General features: G+C 41.9%; 2 protein-coding genes across 3 annotated transcripts in view; both read left to right on the top strand.

Annotated features, from left to right (window-relative positions):
* Positions 1-11,357, top strand: part of LOC101939198 (sperm flagellar protein 2) — a 67,484-nt gene extending 56,127 nt beyond the window's left edge. For both annotated transcript variants that reach the window (XM_065598852.1, XM_065598853.1), the window contains 5 exons: positions 3,335-4,509; positions 4,620-4,843; positions 4,930-5,138; positions 5,233-5,356; positions 5,480-11,357. In XM_065598852.1, the coding sequence (XP_065454924.1) occupies positions 3,335-4,509; positions 4,620-4,843; positions 4,930-5,138; positions 5,233-5,356; positions 5,480-5,855 (2,108 nt within the window). In that variant the 3' untranslated portion in view covers positions 5,856-11,357. The remainder of the gene's footprint in view (positions 1-3,334; positions 4,510-4,619; positions 4,844-4,929; positions 5,139-5,232; positions 5,357-5,479) is intronic.
* LOC101938336 (sperm flagellar protein 2-like) overlaps positions 10,294-18,931 on the top strand; it is a 36,558-nt gene continuing 27,920 nt past the window's right edge. The window contains exon 1 of the mRNA XM_065598862.1: positions 10,294-10,416. The gene's annotated coding sequence lies outside the window, so the exon portion shown is untranslated. The remainder of the gene's footprint in view (positions 10,417-18,931) is intronic.

An 18,931-nucleotide genomic window follows, 5' to 3' on the forward strand; every position in this document is an offset into this window, starting at 1 on the left:
CTAGTATACCCATGCAGAAAGACCACATGGTTGCTTTGCAAATCTGCATGGAAAGAAATCCAAGGCTTCCTGCCATAGTGGATTTACCTCATACATAACAGGTTTTGACAAGACCTTAGAGTTGCAGCCTTGCCACACCATAACAGTAGTTGATTTATTCAGACAATCACGGAGAGAGCATTCTCTTCTACTGTATTAATGTCAAATATATGAAAAGATGAAGTCATACCAAATTAAACAAAAAGACTGACTTGCTAGCTGATATTTTTCATTGTGCCTTTATGATCTGAGTGGATGAAAGACCCAAGGAAACAAAGGGTGGATTTGTTTTCTTTGCTCTTGATCAAGCCTACACATTCTCCCTGAAAAGATTCAGATTTGATATCAGTCATATCTTTTGTGTTACCTACATATGAAGGCCTTATGAGCACTATGTGTATCTAGAAAAATCAAAATTAGAGTCAGTTGCTCTCTCTCTAGATAGTTGCTGTCTTTGAACCCTCAGAGAAGATATTTAAATTTCTTGTGTTTTTCCTAGGTGAGAGAATCAGCAAAGATATGAGCCATTTTCTACTAGATGTGACTGTCTTGTTGTTGTAGGCAGTTTGTATTATGAGCTGTTGCCAATGCACACATTTACCAAGAACTATTAGATTTTGGTTTTAGAGAGGAATCAAATTATATTACTGTTGGTTTAAGCAGGTATAATTCCTCTGACATCAATGGACTTGCACCTTCATATGCCATTAGTGAATTTGGCCCTTGTTATATCTTATCAGCATTATAGAAACTTTCAGTTCTAGGTTGTCCAAAGTTTCAATCCATGCCTCAGTAATTTTATTTTACTTTTTGGGATCTCTATTAGTCTCTTTGTTTGTTTGTTTGTTTTAGAGGTGTTTATCCATGACCAGTCCCATTCATGGAGTCTTTCCCACTCTCCCTGTCTCATATTCTATTATATGTATTTCTATCTAGCTTGTGATGATACAAATATATTCTCAACAGTTTGTTGAGAATTTTTGATGTTATATTTTTATTTTAGAGACATCCCTGGAGAGTGGGGAATGTACCAGAAATGTATTTAGATTAGAGAAAATTGCTTACTTATCATTGCTGTTTTCTAGCAATATGTGTTGTGATAGACCACCAGTAATCTGCCTTCCTGTTATGTATTTTGAGGTTTTCGTTGCTATTTTTTAATAAATAAATTGTAGAAGTATTTCATTTCCCCCTAAGGAGGAACTGGCAGCTGACCTGCAAAAAGGTAGTACTGCAGGGATGGTGCAAGATGACCTCTGTGGAAACCAAGCTTGAGGGGTTCCCACCATGCCTGCATGCAGGAGCCTGCCTCCATGAACGGTGATGCGTTGCAACATATATCTTGAAATATTAGTCATTTCAGGCAAGTCATCACCTCATGCATACCTATCAAGAGGAGAATAAACTTCTAGAACAGGAAACTTTATTGGCTAGATGGTGATTTTAGGCACAGCTATGCGTAATAGGCGATGTGTAAGCTTCACCATCCCAGGAGTAGTTCTCACAGATGTTGTGCCTCAGAGACACCCCCGTGAATCATATTTCCTCTTCTTCCTTGTTCCCGGGGAGTAGTGATTTTCTACTGCTCTATACCAGCAGCAAATTTTCTGTCGGCCAGCAAGGAGCATAGGTGGATCCAAAAATCTGCACTATCTATCTGCTTTGGGTTGAAGTAAGTAAGCATGTAGCACAAGATTATTTTTAGGAGTCCAGACCCAAAGGGTGTAAGAGTTGCGCTTATTCCACCTCTTTCTCTTGCATGGGTGTATTAGTTAAATTGCAGAAGATGGGGATTAGTACAACAATTGAAGGGTGGGTAAGGAACTGGTTAAAGAGGAAACTACAATGGGTCATGCTGAAATGTGAACTGTCAGGCTGGAAGAAGGTTACTAGTAGAGTTCCTCAAGGATCAGTCTTGGAACCAGTCTTTTTGAACATTTTCATTAGTGACCTTGACACAGAAAGTGGACGTGCACTAATAAAAATCTGTGGATAACACAAAGTTGGGAGGTATTGCCAGTATGGAGAAGGACCAGAATATCATACAAGAAGATTTAGACAATCTTGAAAACTGAAGTAATAGAAATTAGATTAAATTTAGTAGTACAAAGTGACAGCTCAAACACGTATAGTTCAACAGCAAGAATTTCTTCTCTAAGGTGGGCACATATAAATTGGAAGCTACAGAGGAGGAGAAAGGTGTATTGGTCAACCACAGGATGACTATGAGCTGCCAATGTGATGTGGCCATGAAAAAGGCTAATGCAATCCTATGGTGCATTAGGTGAGGTATTTCCAATAGAGAGTGTGAATTTTTATTACCATTATACAAGGCATTGGTGAGATGTCATCTGGAATAGTGTATGCAATTCTGGTCTCCCATTTTTAAGAAAGATGAATTCAAACTGGAACACGTGAAAAGAAGAGCTACTGGGATGAACAGAAGAATGGAGTACCTATCTTACAAGAGGAGACTTAAGGAGCGTGGCTTATTTAGCCTAACAAAATAAAGGATGAGGGGAGATATGATTGCTGTCTATAAATACATCAGAGGATAAATACCAGGAAGGGAGAGGAATTATTAAGTTAAGGCACAAGATGTTGGCACAAGAACAAATGGATAAAAACTGGCCATCAATAAGTTTAGGCTTGAAATTAGATAAATGTTTCTAGCCATCAGAGGAGTAAAATTCTGGAACAGCCTTTCAAAGGGAGTAGTGGAGGCAAAAAATCTAACATTTCACGATTTGAGCTTGATAAGTTTATGAAGGGGATGGTATGATTAAATTGCCTACAATGGCAAATAGACCATCTCTGAATGCTGTTAGCAAATATCTCAAATGGCCAGAGATGGGATACTAGATTGAGAAAGCTCTGAGTTACCCAGAGAATTCTTTCCCTGGCTGGTGGATCTCACCCACATGCCCAGGGTCTAACTCTTTGTGATATTAGGCGTCAAGAATGAATTTTGCCTCAGATCAGTTTGGCAGAGACCCTGGGTTTTTGGGTTGTTCCCCCCGCCCCCCTTCTCTGTGGCATGGGTCACTTGCTGGTTTGAATTAGAGAAAATGGTGGATTCTCTGTAATTTTAAGTCTTTAAATCAAAATTTGAGGACTTTGGTAACTTAGTCAGAGGTTATGGGCCTATTACAGGAGTAGTAGGTGAGGTTTTGTGGCCTGTGATGTGCAGGAGTCAGCCAAGATGATCATGATAGTTCTCTCTAGCCTTAAAGTTTGTGAGTGTATGAGTTCTAATCACAACCAAGCCTCAAATAATTATTTTTTTTAATTATAGCCATAAAAGCATTGAAGCATTTTAAAGGCAACAAGAGCAAAATCAGTGACGAAGGAAAAGAAAAACGGTGTTTTGAACATCAAGCAAAGGGGAATCGCCAGTTTCTGAAAACATGGTTATCGAAATACCCCTGGTTAAAGTATGATGATAAAAGAGGAATAATGTTCTGTGCCCTGTGTCGCAAGCATAATGTGAACTTGGGGGAAAACATACATAATTTTTGTTCTGGGACTGACATCTTTAAGCTTGAATTTATAAATATACACCACAGCAGTGAAGCTCATGCCTGGGCTAGTTGCATGGAAGCCGCCAGCAATGCTACAGGAGACCAAGCTTCTACTGAGCAGATGTTAAAGAGCATGAGCAAAGTAACTTTAGGAAGAATAGAAAATATTTTTAGAACATGCCATGCTATAGCCAAGTGTGGACGTCCTTTCACAGACCTTGACTGGATGTGCAAACTGGATGACATGAAAGGTGTGGACATTGGTTATATGTTTAGAAATGACAAGTCAGCAAGAACATTTATACATTATATTGCTGAAGTAGAACGTAGGGCCTTGAAAGAGAAACTCGAAAAATGTAAGTTCTTCTCCCTTATTAGTGATGGAGTGGCAGACAATGCAATCAAAGAAGGTGCAGTTGTATATATACGATTTGCCTTTGAAGGAAAAGTCCACTGCCAGATTGTTGGGGTTCAATCAGTTGACAAGTCTGATGCTTCAACTATAAAAAATGCCATTGTGAAAACTTTGCAAATAAATCTTCAGGTCAATCTGTCAAGTCAAGACTGGTCAAGAAAATTAGTTGGGTTTGGGAGTGATGGTGCAGATGTCATGGTAGGAGAAAACAATGGGGTAGCTAAGCTGCTGAAGGAAATTCAGCCTTGTGTACAATCTGTGCATTGTTTTGCTCATCGACTTGAACTGGCTTATAAGGGAGCACTGAAAAGCATTCAGCTATACACCACTCTAAGTGGTCTCTTGCAAAATATATATTACTTTTATCATAACTCACCTCTAAATAAGAGCAATCTCAAATCCATATATGAAACCCTTAAGCTGCGTCCAGCGATTCCCTCTCGAATTGGAGGCACCCGATGGCTTTCTCGCCTACAGACAGCTCTCCAGATCCTTCTTAAGGGTTACCCTGCAATTCTGCTGCATATGAATAAGGTAAGTGCTTTAAAAATTGTATGTAACTTGACCCAAAAAAAAAAAAAAGCAAAATCATGATTACTTGTTTGTCACCATTTTCATTGACATGTATTATTTTTCTCGTTGAGTTTCAGATGCAAGGAGACCCAAGTGCCTCAAATCACCAAAAAGTCAAAGGCCTTCTAAAGCTTCTTCTGAAAATGGAGGTTGTCAAGTTCTCTCACTTCTTGCTGGATATCATTAATGTCCTCAACATTCTGTCCCGTGTTACTCAGGATCGTAACTCTTCCATTGCAGATATATTTGCAACCATGCAGTCGACACTGGAAACACTCCAAATGTATAAAACAAGGTGAGTGTGTTTAACCATTACACCAGATGTTTTACCTTAAAGTGTAAAAAAAGATTAATATTTGTTTTGTATTCTATATTTTTCAGATCTGGTCCAAAGGAGCGGCTAGTTGATGCAGTTACACACTTTCATGGTCACCAGCTTGTAGGAAATGAAAATATCTTACCAGTACGAACCAAAGTATTAAGTAATCTGGTGAGGAGGCTACATGATTGCTTTTGTGATGCCAGCCAAGATGTTTTGAGAGCTACCACCATTGGAAGTTTTAAACTTTGGCCAGACAAAATCAAACAAGGTATGGAAAACTATACACTGGCTATCTGAATAAATCCAAATTATTTGTGTTTTTCTTTAAGTTATGCAGATGTTTTCTTTCACCTTTGGTACAGAATTTGGTGAAAGGGAGGTGTCCATCCTAACTAAGCATTATGAACCAATACTGGAAGGTGCCAATGTAAAAGTTGATGAGGTTGACACTGAATGGAGCATGCTGAAATTAGAGCTATATGACAGGTAATAAAGATACTGAAATTGTGCAAGTTCATCAAACTAAAAATGTTTGAAGCCAATGTGTTTAAAGATTATGGAAAATCTACATGACCAATTTTTTAATTTATTTTTTGCTATTCTTTTTAGATTTCAGAACATTCGGAGTTTGACATGGGATTCAGTGAACTCTGATTACTCTCACAAGTACCCTAACATCCTGATGCTGGTAGATTTGATCCTAACACTTCCTGCAAGTTCAGCTGAGGCAGAGCGTGGCTTCAGTCAAATGAAGCTTACCATGATGCAACTGCACTCTAAAGGAATGTCTGAAAGTGTGACTGATCTCATGATAATTCAGCTGAATTCCCCAGACATCAAAAAGTTTGACCCAGAGAAGGCTATTCATTTGTGGAATAGTGCTTGGCAGAGACATAGAAGACTACAGACTGGCTATATGATTACTAATGGAAGATCAGATTGCTCCTCAGACTCTGATTTTGATAGTCATTATGGGAGTGATTAGAGTTGTGCAAAATACCCAGTTTTCATTTTTGAATCATGCATGGAGATTTTTGTAACATTCCTTGAAAATTTAGCATTGACAAGATGGCAGCCATTATATGTCCACTACTTAATCTCCAATAGCTTCTCCGATCTGCCCATATACACTTGATATAAAACCAATACCAGGACCAAACCCAAAGATAATTAAAAAAATGCTACTCTAGAGGACTTCATGCCATTAGTGGCTCCTGGCTCCTCTCATTTGGGAGACAGTATGATGTCTTGAGTTTCTTTTAATTTATTATTCATGATTGAATTGTAGAACACTACATCCAATATGGTTGCCTGTAATCTCAGCCACAAACTTGGTTTAAACAAATGTCTTGAAATAGTGTTTAAGAAAGATCATTGATAAAGTCCTTACTTTTTTTTAACAATCAGATGAGAAATACTAATTAACCATTCCTTTCAAATGATGCTTTTCCCCTGTATCCTGTGAATCTGGGCCACACCCCATCCAAAAAATTGTCTTTCAGTTTATTAGAAGTGGTATAGAATCATAAAAAAATGTAGGGCTGGAAGGTACCTTGAGAGGTCATCAATTCCAGACACTGCGCTGAGGCAGGATTAAGTAAACCTAGGCCGTCCTTGACAGATATTTGTTTAACCTGTTTTTAAAAACTTCAAAATGACAGTTGCTCTTCTTTGGATTCTGTCCAATTTGTCCACATCTTTCCTAACTGGATTGATAATTATTTTTTCTGTTCTATCTTGGCTGACAACTACTGTGATCTCATTTAGGTTTAACGTTTATCAAACTTACCCTGCAAAAGACTTTTCTAGAGAGCTGTAACGATGTGGCCTCTGGCGGGACACTACTGAGAGTATCAATTCAGGACAAATTGCTTAGAGCAGGGCAGTTACAGCCCAAGGCCAGGTTTCCTTTACTATTAAGGCACACCAAACATGCCAGAGAGGATTTCAGTTTTACCCCACTGGCTAGCCATATGTCACACAAGCAATTCCCTTAGACACTCCAGTTTCCCAGTATCACCACCAGCACCACTCCTTATGGGGATGACTGGTTATGAAAACCAATACCCCAGTAAAAGAAAAAAGGTTCTCCAATCCCAAAAGACCAAGTCCCAGACCCAGGTCAATATAAAAATCAGATCTTACTCACAAATCATGCTGTTGCCTGTCCTTTAGAATCTAAAAACTAAAGGTTTATTTATAAAAAGAAATATAGATGAGAGCTAAAATTGGTTAAATGGAATCAGTTGCATACAACAGTGGCAAAGTTCTTGGTTCAGGCTTGTAGCAGTGATGGAATAAACTACAGCCACAAATCAAGTCTCTGGAGTACATCCAGAGCTTGGATGGGTCATTCAGTCCTTTGTTCAGAGCTTCAGTGTAGCAAAGTTCCTCCAGAAGTAAGAAGCAGTATTGAAGACAAAATGAAGGGGTTTCCAGGGCCTTTTATATTCTTTCTCTTGTGGGCGGAAACCCCTTTTCTTCTGTGCAAAGTCACAGTAAACAAGATGGAGTTAGTAGTCGCATGGGCAAATCACATGTCCATGCATGACTCAGTTTTTTGCAGGCCGACGCCATTGTTTACATGTTAGTTTGAACGTTCCCAGGAAAACTCAGATGTTGATTGGCATCTCCCAAAGTCCATTGTCATAGAATCATAGAATATCAGGGTTGGAAGGGATCTCAGGAGGTCATCTAGTTCAACCCCCTGCTCAAAGCAGGACCAATCCCCAGCTAAATCATCCCAGCCAGGGCTTCATCAAGCCTGACCTTAAAACCTCTAAGGAAGGAGATTCCACCACCTCCCTAGGTAACCCATTCCGTGCTTCATCACCCTCCTGGTGAAAAAGTTTTTCCTAATATCCAACCTGAACCTCCCCCACTGCAACTTGAGACCATTACTCCTTGTTCTGTCATCTGCCACCACTGAGAACAGTCTAGATCCATCCTCTTTGGAACCCCGTTTCAGGTAGTTGAAAGTAGCTATCAAATCCCCCCTCATTCTTCTCTTCTGCAGACTAAACAATCCCAGTTCCCTCAGCCTCTCCTCATAAGTCATGTGTTCCAGCCCCCTAATCATTTTTGTTGCCCTCCTCTGGACTCTTTCCAATTTTTCCACATCCTTCTTGTAGTGTGGGGCCCAAAACTGGACACAGTATTCCAGATGAGGCCTCACCAATGCCGAATCGAGGGATATGATCATTCCCCTCTATCTGCTGGCAATGCTCCAGCCCAAAATGCCAGTAGCCTTCTTGGCAACAAGGGCACACTGTTGACTTATATCCAGCTTCTCGTCCACTGTAACCCTTATGTCCTTTTCTGCAGAATATGACTTGCCCTTGGTAAATCCATGCTGACTGTTCCTGATCACTTTCCTCTCCTCTTAAGTGCATCAGAATTGATTCCTTAAGGACCTGCTCCATGATTTTTCCAGGGACTGAGGTGAGGCTGACTGGCCTGTAGTTCCCCGGATCCTCCTCCTTCCCTTTTTTAAAGATGGGCACTACATTAGCCTTTTTCCAGTCATCCGGGACCTCCCCCGATTGCCATGAGTTTTCAAAGATACTGGCCAATGGCTCTGCACTCACAACTGCTAACTCCTTTAGCACCCTCAGATGCAGCGCATCCGGCCCTATGGACTTGTGCTCGTCCAGCTTTTCTAAATAGTCCCGAACCACTTCTTTCTCTGCAGAGGGCTGGTCACCTCCTCCCCATGCTGTGCTACCCAGTGCAGTAGTCTGGGAGCTGACCTTGTTCATGAAGACAGAGGCCAAAAAAGCATTGAGTACATTAGCTTTTTCCACATCCTCTGTCACTAGGTTGCCTCCCTCATTCAGTAAGGGGCCCACATTTTCCTTGACTTTCTTCTTGTTGCTAACATACCTGAAGAAACCCTTCTTGTTACTCTTAACCTCTCTTGCTAGCTGCAACTCCAAGTGTGATTTGGCCTTCCTGATTGCACTCCTGCATGCCTGAGCAATATATTTATACTCCTCCCTGGTCATTTGTCCATTCTTCCACTTCTTGTAAGCTTCTTTTTTGTTTTTAAGATCAGCAAGGATTTCACTGTTAAGCCAAGCTGGTTGCCTTCCATATTTACTATTCTTTTGACACATCGGGATGGTTTGTTCCTGCAACCTCAATAAGGATTTTTTTTTAAAAACAGCCACCTCTCCTGGACTCCTTTCCCCCTCATGTTATTCTCCCAGGGGATCCTGCCCATCATTGCCTGAGGGAGTCAAAGTCTGCTTTTCTGAAGTTCAGCGTCCGTATTCTGCTGTTCTCCTTTCTTCCTTGTGTCAGGATCCTGAACTCGACCATCTCATGGTCACTGCCTCCCAGGTTCCCATCCACTTTTGCTTCCCCTACTAATTCTTCCCTGTTTGTGAGCAGCAGGTCAAGAAGAGCTCTGCCCCTAGTTGGTTCCTCCAGCACTTATACCAGGAAATTGTCCCCTACACTTCCCAAAAACTTCCTGGATTGTCTGTGCGCCGCTATATTGCTCCCCCAGCAGATATTGGGGTGATTGAAGTCCCCCATGAAAACCAGGGCCTGTGATCTAGTAACTTCTGTTAGTTGCCAGAAGAAAGCCTCGTCCACCTCATCCCCCTTGTCTGGTGGTCTGTAGCAGACTCCCACCACGACATCACCCTTGTTGCTCACACTTCTAAACTTAATCCAGAGACTCTCAGGTTTTTCTGCAGTTTCGTACTGGAGCTCTGAGCAGTCATACTGCTCTCTTACATACAATGCAACTCCTCCACCTTTTCTGCCCTGCCTGTCCTTCCTGAACAGTTTATATCCATCTATGACAGTACTTCAATCATGTAATTTATCCCACCAGGTCTCTGTTATTCCAGAGACCTGTAATCAGTTAAGTGTTTCTTGATTGGGCACTTACTGAGAATAGTCCTTTCTTAAGAAGCTGACCAAATGCTTCACTGAGGCTACTTAGAATCAAACACATTGAGATACAAGTACATAGCCAATATTTATAAGCCTCAAATACAAAAATGATACACACATACAGACAGCATAATCATAACCAACAAATCATAACCTTGTCATAGACACCTCACTTGACAACCTTTGACCAATATTTGGTGCAACTATAGGACCTTGGTTGCAAAAATGATCTATATGGTCACAGTTCATGTCAATAACGTCACAAGAGCCAAATTGGAGCCATTTGTACCTATCTGATTGTTGATTGCCTCTGTCAGATGGACACTCAGGATTGTTCAGAGAAGTCACAGAATTCATTCCTTGGAACTTTCTGCTAAAAGTTCAGTTCCAGTCAAGGGGAAAGACAACCAGTATCAGAAACAGCTTCCAGAAAATTGAGTTTCTACTCTCAATGCCATCCAATTTGTATCAGAAGAAAAATGGAGTGAGATTACTTATGATATTCATGGTCGTCAAAACTTTCCCGAGGACTAAGACCCAGATAGGTCTTAAGAAAGTGAAACAACTTTGTGGTAAAAGAAAATTTCAAGATGTCACTCACTTTTAAATCAAAAAGATCAGCTGTGTACTCTGGATATAAGGTACTTCAAATGCAAAACTGCAGAAGGTATCTCAGATGTATTTGTGTAGCATACACACAAAATACTTTAGATCTAAGCAGTTATCAGATTCAATAACATAATAGACACAATTGTGTAATATAGTTATACAGCTTTTGAATGCATGCTTACTCTAATGGATGATGTGCTCATCAAGTACAGCTCATTAATAGGGGTCAGAACAAGTTGTCAGCAATCATGCACCAGAAGATGGTAGAGTACCTTTATAAAAGATACATCTTTTATAAGATATGATTTTCAGACAACCAACCACAGCTTCAATTGGCTAAGCATTACTAATCCTATTATTAAAGAACGAAACATGGCATGGTATATGTTGTGCTAGGTGCATTATTTGGTACATAGTTTTTCCAGTTCTCACAATTTTATCATGAGTTTCATGACATTTGGAGTGTTTCTTAAAGCACCAGCTCCTGGAGTTGTTAGATTCTCAGTGTTAATTTTATTTTTATTTTAAAGGAAGTTTCAAGCCTTCCTGGTTGTGGAGGAAAGCCTGAAAATCTGACTGCAAAAGGCTCAAGCACCCGAAAACAAACCAAAAAAACCCCCAAACCTGAAGTGTACAGGTTTTTTTATCTCCTTATTTTTAAGTCAATCTCATGATTTTGAGGGGGCCCGGATCATGATTTTTGAATGCTGGGGATTGGCAATACTGGGTACATTGCTTTAGGTGAATTGCTGCAGAACACTAAGGAAATGGTGCTGTCCCAACATGAGACATACTCAGAAATGTTTCATTATGGTTATAAGGTGATTTTGTGCAAATATTATCTCAAAATTAAATGAAAAAAAATAATTAAATCCTTTGTTTTTTAAAATATAATCTTATACTCAGAAGTAGTTTCATCATTCACCGAGTAAACAAGGAAATACATTAAAATTGGAAAAAGCTATCTAAAAAACGTAAACTGTGTTTTAAAATCTTTTTTTGAATTTTATTTTCCTGCTCTTGACATTAGCCTCTCCCTATCTCCCTGCTGATCTCTCTCCTAAGGACACAGTTTTTGCGGGGTGGGGTGGTGAGGAAATAGGCCATGCTACATGTGGAGCTACTGAAGGACTTAGGCTGGCTTGGAGAGTCAGTTCTGAAATCATCAGACGAGATGGGGCTTTAGCCTATGCGAACAATGTGATTACATAGCTCTGCTTACATAGGGACCACATGCACCCACATCTCACCAGCCAGTCATAGTGCTATTAATCGTGATAAATGTTCTCTACTCTGATTCTCTTTTCATCCCAGTTTGTATCTCCAATACTTCTTGACCCAATTTCTTGAATTTCCTTTTCTCACAATCACATTCTAGTACTATCCATGAAGGGGTGTTACAAAACTCCATGTAGCTTTACAAAAGGTGAAACTAGGGGTTAGCTACATCTTGGGAAGTTGTTGCAGATAGGCAAGAGGCAATTGGGTTTTTAGGAACATGGAGCCAATTAGGGTCCTGTACATCTTACTTCACAGAGACCCTGTGAGGAGGAGATATGGGGGAGATAAGCAAACTAAGCCATGATGTGATGTAAGGGAAAACAGACGGCAGATGTCCAGAGCAGGAGTGACTACAGCCAAAAGAGGAAAATGGCATAAATCAAGGTTAGGACAAAGTTGATAATGGGTTATTTAAAATTACTTAAAACAACCCAAATCATGGCCATGCTGGACGACAAAAGAAAAATCAACAACCTAAAATAAGAATTCTGATATTCCAAATGTTTGTGATAAACCACTGGGAAGTTCTAGATTTTAATTGATTAAAATATATAAAAAATACTATATTATCTTAATCTGGTCTGCCTACTGGTTTTTTAAAGGGACTTTGCTTCCCTCTCCCCTGCACCCACCCACAAACCAGTAAAAGTAAATCTGGGGTAGAGTGCCTGATCATTAGATTTATTAAGAACATGCTGCATCTGAAGCTTCCCGTTAAGGAGCACTTCATGCCACAGATAATGGTGTAGGTCTTACCAAACTTATAAAGCTTCCATTTGATCATCTGACTCTTGTAACCTTGAGTTTTTCCATCAAAGTTTATTTTTTTGGTGGGTAATAACTTCAGATTATGAAATCCACAAACCTGGGATTCTATGTATGTTAGCAAATGGTCCACCAAATGCTAATTTTATAAGGTATTTTTTCTCATAATATATATCCAAATTTATTCCAGAGGTGATATCAGAGCACCTTTATCTGTCTGTTATTCTGCAAATATTTCTTCTCTGTTCCCTGGTCTATTGGAATCACCTTTGGTGTTGAAATTCATGATGGGCCATTTAGGGGTTCAAGTTCTGGATTTCCTCTCTTACCTTGGCCTCTGCCAACAGACTTCATACTTGCCACAACCTATTTCTTCCTTACCAAGACGCATATGCACACGCACACACATACACGTGTGCGACTTCCTACTGGCCCCAGGCTACCTCTGCTGCATTAGAACTTATGTAGTGCATTGCTCACCTGTTTTCAAGATTGAAGCCCAGCACACAGGCTGATTCCCATGATCAGGTAGATACTGAAAACTGTCAGGGCAGCTGGGCAGTATGCTGTGGTTGAAGCAGGAGCCAGCACAGGCTGGAGCAAGAGCAGGCACAGGCTTTGGCTGGATCAGGAGTAGTCTGTCAGAACTACCAGGGAGCTGGGAGTATCCCCAGCAAGGTAGTAATGTTGAGCAAACTTGAGTGGCTGCTTTCACTAGGAGCCAATATACCTACTTGGGGTCATCTGGTTAGCCCCTTGCTTGTGGATTGGCTGAACCCTCAGGACTTGCAGGGACTTACCTCCGATAACCTATCAGGCTCATAAGAACATAAGAAAGGCCGTACTGGATCAGACCAAAGGTCCATCTAGCCCAGTATCCTGTCTTCCGACAGTGGCCAATGCCAGGTGCCCCAGAGGGAGTGAACCTAACAGGTAATGATCACGTGATCTCTCTCCTGCCATCCATCTCCACCCTCTGACAAACAGAGGCTAGGGACACCATTCCTTACCCATCCTGGCTAATAGCCATTAATGGACTTAACCACCATGAATTTATCCAGTTCTCTTTTAAACTCTGTTATAGTCCTAGCCTTCACAACCTTCTCAGGTAAGGAGTTCCACAAGTTGACTGTGTGCTGCGTGAAGAACTTCCTTTTATTTGTTTTAAACCTGCTGCCTATTAATTTCATTTGATGACCCCTAGTTCTTGTATTATGGGAATAAGTAAATAACTTTTCTTTCTCCACTTTCTCCACACCACTCATGATTTTATATACCTCTATCATATCCCCCCTTAGTCTCCTCTTTTCCAAGCTGAAGAGTCCTAGCCTCTTTAAACTCTCTTCATATGGGACCTGTTCCAAACCCTTAATCATTTTAGTTGCCATTTTCTGAACCTTTTCTAGTGCCAGTATATCTTTTTTAAGATGAGGAGACCACATCTGTATGCAGTATTCGAGATGAGGGCGTACCATCGATTTATATAAGGGCAATAATATATTCTCAGTCTTATTCTCTATCCCCTTTTTAATGATTCCTAACATCCTGTTTGCTTTTTTGACCGCCTCTGCACACTGTGTGGACATTTTCAGAGAACTATCCACGATGACTCCAAGATCTTTTTCCTGACTTGTTGTAGCTAAATTAGCCCCCATCATATTGTATGTATAGTTGGGGTTATTTTTTCCAATGTGCATTACTTTACATTTATCCACATTAAATTTCATTTGCCATTTTGTTGCCCAATCACTTAGTTTTGTGAGATCTTTTTGAAGTTCTTCACAGTCTGCTTTGGTCTTCACTATCTTTAGCAGTTTAGTATCATCTGCAAACTTTGCCACCTCACTGTTTACCCCTTTCTCCAGATCATTTATGAATAAGTTGAATAGGATCGGTCCAAGGACTGACCCTTGGGGACCACCACTAGTTACCCCTCTCCATTCTGAGAATTTACCATTAATTCCTACCCTTTGTTCCCTGTCTGAACACTCAAATTCAGGGATGACTCATCAGGCTCAGAGATAACTCATCCTCTGACTCTGAACACTCATTACAATACACCCCCCTAACACCCAAAAAGGTTTATCGGGGTGTGACTGATGGAATTCTCTAAGTAGGGCAGGTGTATGTACATTGTCAGCCAGCTTCCACAAATGATCAGCTGGATCATAACCCTCCCAATCAACAAGGTATATAAGCTTCCTCAGAGAACTTTGGAGTCCAAGATCTGCTTAAACAGGTACTCCTCATGTCCCTGGACTATGATAGATGCTGGTGGAGGCTGAAGTCATCTGGAAAAGGAGTTCTTGAGACATGGAATACTGGATGCATTTTCATCATCTTGGGCAGTTGAAGTTTGAAGGTTACAGAGACTGATCTGTTGGATGGGCCAACATATCAGTAATCCAGCTTTCATGAAGGTCAGGTAGAGACAAAGTCAGCATGGAGAGCCATACTTTATCTCCAACTGTGATGTAATGGGTTCCCTGCCAATGGAGAGTGGCGTACCATTTGAAATCCTGTTTGGTCGGTTCTAGGCCTTGAGTTGTGGTTCCAATAGGAAATAAATCCATCCAAATGGAATTCTGGCCCCTGGCTGGAGGTTGATGGGGCAGTCATAGGGTCTGTGTCAGTTGTCAGCAGCAGTAGCTTGACTCAAATCATTTCTTGCATCTTCCAAGAGATGTTTGGGCCATGGTCTGAGAGCCAGGGAATGCTGAACATGGTCAAGAAGTGTGGCAAATTGATTAAATTAAACTGCAAAGTTTTCTGATGGTCTTGGATTTCAACGTGGAGGGGCACAGTTTCATGTGTTACAGGACTTGAGGATGGCATGCTACCGTCAGTCAACTCCACTAGATCTGGAGTGAGGTTTTTCCGCACTGCAAGTTGGTTAGCTTTGGCGAACTCCACATCCATAAAATTACTAGACATCAGAATCCACAAGCTTGGAGTTGGATGCAGATCACCTAAAGTATAGTTGGGAGGCAGAGCAAGACCAGCAGGTGTGGAAGGTAACAATTTGTGGCTGCCAAGATACATGATAGAGAGACAAGATGGGTGAGGGAATATCTTTTATTGGACCAACTTCTGTTGGCGAGAGAGACGAGCTTCTGAGCTTACACAGAGCTTTTCTTCAGGTAAGCTCGAAAGCTGGTCTATCTCACCAACAGCAGTTGGTCCAATGAAAGATATCACTTCACCCACCTTGTCTCTCTAATATCATGGGACCAACACAGCTGCAACAACACTGCATACAAGATACATGATGGCAGAAGAGGGGGTTCATGTGAAGGACTTGACTCCATAGTTATGTCCAGCTGCAAACCCTCTAATGGGGCTGGATACAGTCATTTCCCAGGTTTTCCCAAGGTTCAGTCTGGATTTAAAGGGACATTCAGTAATGAAATGGCCTTGTACACCACAGTGTAGGCAAAGTCTGTTCTGCCACCAATACTCCTTTTCCTGATCCGCGAGGTGCCTTTGCCTCACTCTCATCTGCATAGGCTCTGGTCCTGGAACAGCCTCTGGGGATGGCCAGAATGGAGCAGAGATAAACTGGGGATGTGAGTGTGTCCTCTTCTTTTCTTGGCATTGCTCAGACAAATGACTGGCAGTCCAGATATACAATTCAATATATGAGTTTAGAATGGGGCAGAAGTGGTAGATCTGGGCTGCCTGGTTCCACTCTGTATCAGCAATCATATGCCAAAAGTAAGCACCATGTGCCAGTATGGGCCAATGGCCTTGTCAGAGAAACTTCAGCAGTTTCAGCGGCTTTAGTAGTACAAGTGCAATTCAGATAGTCAAATGTCAACGAAAAGGTGTGGATGAACTCATTGAAATTAGTAAGGATCAGGCTAACCTATTCCAGAAGTGGCAAGACCCAGTCTAGGGCTTCACCGGTCAATAAATTGATGATAAGCCCACCTTTGTCTGGTCATCAGGATACATTATGGGACACATCAAGAACGAAAGACAGCATTGGTTAACAATATCACAAAATTTCTGGCAGTTCTCTTCAAACCTTTCTAGAAGTGGGCCTTTCCAGAGGGACCGTAGCCAGCACTACTACTAGAGCTGCTGGGATTTGTGAGCAGACAAAGGCATTCTTCAGTTGCAGCTGGGCAAGTTGATCCTGAAGGTTCTGGACTAACTTCATCATCTCAGTGTTGAATATCCCAGGGGGTTTCCATCTCAGGCACTGGAGCCACACATGTAAGAAGTCTGTTCAAACTGTCAGGACAGCAAGACAACCAGCCATGGCTTGAGCAGGAGCAGATTCTCAGAATTACCAGGCTGCTGGGATTATCCCTGAGAAGTTAGTGACGTTGAACAGACTGGAGTGGCTGCTTTCATTAGAAGCCTATATACCTGCATTGGGTCACCTATTAGACTCTTGCTTGTGAATTGGCTAGACCCTTAGGACTCACAGGGAATTACCTTAGATGGTTTATCAAGCTCAGAATAGTCAGGGTCAGGTACGACTCAACAGGCTCAAGGTTGACTCAGAACACTCATCACAAAAAGCCCTGCAGTAGGGGGGAGTCACAGCCCCTAGGGGGTTGGGAGGAAGGGGCATAGAGAGAGAATCAGTTCTTAAAACACAGTAGTTATGCTATGTAGTAGTCCAACAGATTCTTAGTGCCCATTGCCACTGAAATTTTTCTTTATAAACTGCCTTCATAAAGAATAAAGAACTGCCTGCAGTGAATAAAGTCAGAACTAGAAAATCTATATCATTATGTACGTGTTGTTTTTTTTTAAACACAAGAAGTCCAGGTGGTAGCTAAGGGTATGTCTACACTACAAAATTAAGTCGATCTTTAGAAATCAATTTTATACAGTAGATTGTGTACGTCCCCCACTAAGCACATTAAGTCGGCGGAGTGCGTCCTCAATACCGTGGCTAGCATTGACTCATGGAGCGGTGCACTGTGGGTAGCTATCCCACAATTCCCGCAGTCTCTGCTGCCCATTGGAATTCTGGGTTAAGCTCCCAATGCCTGATGGGGCAAAAAAAAATTGTTGCGGGTGGTTCTGAGTACGTGTTGTCAGTCTCCCCTCCCTCCCTCCATGAAAGCAATGGCAGACAATTGTTTTGCGCCTTTTTTCCTGGGTTACCCATGCAGGCGCCATAGTATGGCAAACATGGAGCCTGCTCAGCTCACTGCTGCTGTTGTGAGCATTTCAACACCTCGCGCATTATCCTGCAGTATGTGTAGAACCTGGCTAAGAGATGCCAGCACAAGGATGATTGTGAGGAGGACATGGACACAAATGTTCCTGAAAGCACAGGTTGTGGCAATTGGGACATCATGGCGGCAGTGGGGCTGGTTGATACAGTGGAACACTGATTCTGGGCCCGGCAATCAAGCACAGACTGGTGGGACTGCGTAATGTTACAAGTATGGAATGATTCACAGTGGCTGCGAAACTTTCGCATGCATAAGGCCACTTTCCTTGAACTTTGTGAGTTGCTTTCCCCCGCCCTGAAGCACAGGAATACCAAGATGAGAGCTGCCCTGACAGTTGAGAAGTGAGTGGCGATAACCCTGTGGAAGCTTGCAACGCCTGACTGCTACCAGTCAGTTGGGAATCAACTTGGGGTGGGCAATCTACTGTGGGGACTGCTGTGATCCAAGTAGCCAGTGCAATCACGGACGTTCAGTTATCAAGGATAGTGACTCTGGGAAATGTGCAGGTCATACTGGATGACTTTGCTGCAATGGGGTTTCCTAACTGTAGTGGGGTGATAGACGGAACGCATATCCCTATCTTGGCACCGGACCACCTTGCCAACCAGTACGTAAACCGCAAGGGGTACTTCTTAATGGTGCTGCAAGCACTGGTGGCTCACAATGGATGTTTCACCGACATCAATATGGGACGGCCAGGAAAGGTGCATGACGCTCACATCTTTAGGAACTCCGGGCTGTTCAAGCAGCTGCAAGAAGGGACTTACTTCTCAGACCAGAAAATTACCGTTGGAAATGTTGAAATGCCAATAGTTATCCTTGGGGACCCAGCCTATCCCTTGCTCCCATGGCTCATGAAGCCATACACAGGCAGCCTGGTCAGTAGTAAGGAGCAGTTCAACGATAGGCTGAGCAAGTTCAGAATGGTGGTAGAATGTGCCTTTGGACGTTTAAAAATTGGACGTTCATAAATTGCACTGGAGGAATCAGCCCCATGTGTCCCGCTAACAATACACAAGGTTAAAGGGGAGCTCAGCTGGAGGCCTAACTAGAGCAGGCACTGTCCCTTTAAATGCTCCCCTCCCTTGCCTTCCCCTTGTAGGAGAGGAGGGCTCGGGGCAGCCTTTTTTTTTTTTTTATTTAGTTGGGGATTGGTCCTGCTTTGAGCAGGGGGTTGGACTAGATGACCTCCTGAGGTCCCTTCCAACCCTGATTCTATGAAAAGCTCGCTGGCGCTGTTTGCTGACTAGGTTAGACCTCAGCACAACCAATATTCTCATTGTTATTGCTGCTTGCTATGTGC

This window comes from Chrysemys picta, chromosome 6 (genome assembly GCF_011386835.1).
Source record: "Chrysemys picta bellii isolate R12L10 chromosome 6, ASM1138683v2, whole genome shotgun sequence".
NCBI lineage: Eukaryota > Metazoa > Chordata > Testudines > Emydidae > Chrysemys > Chrysemys picta.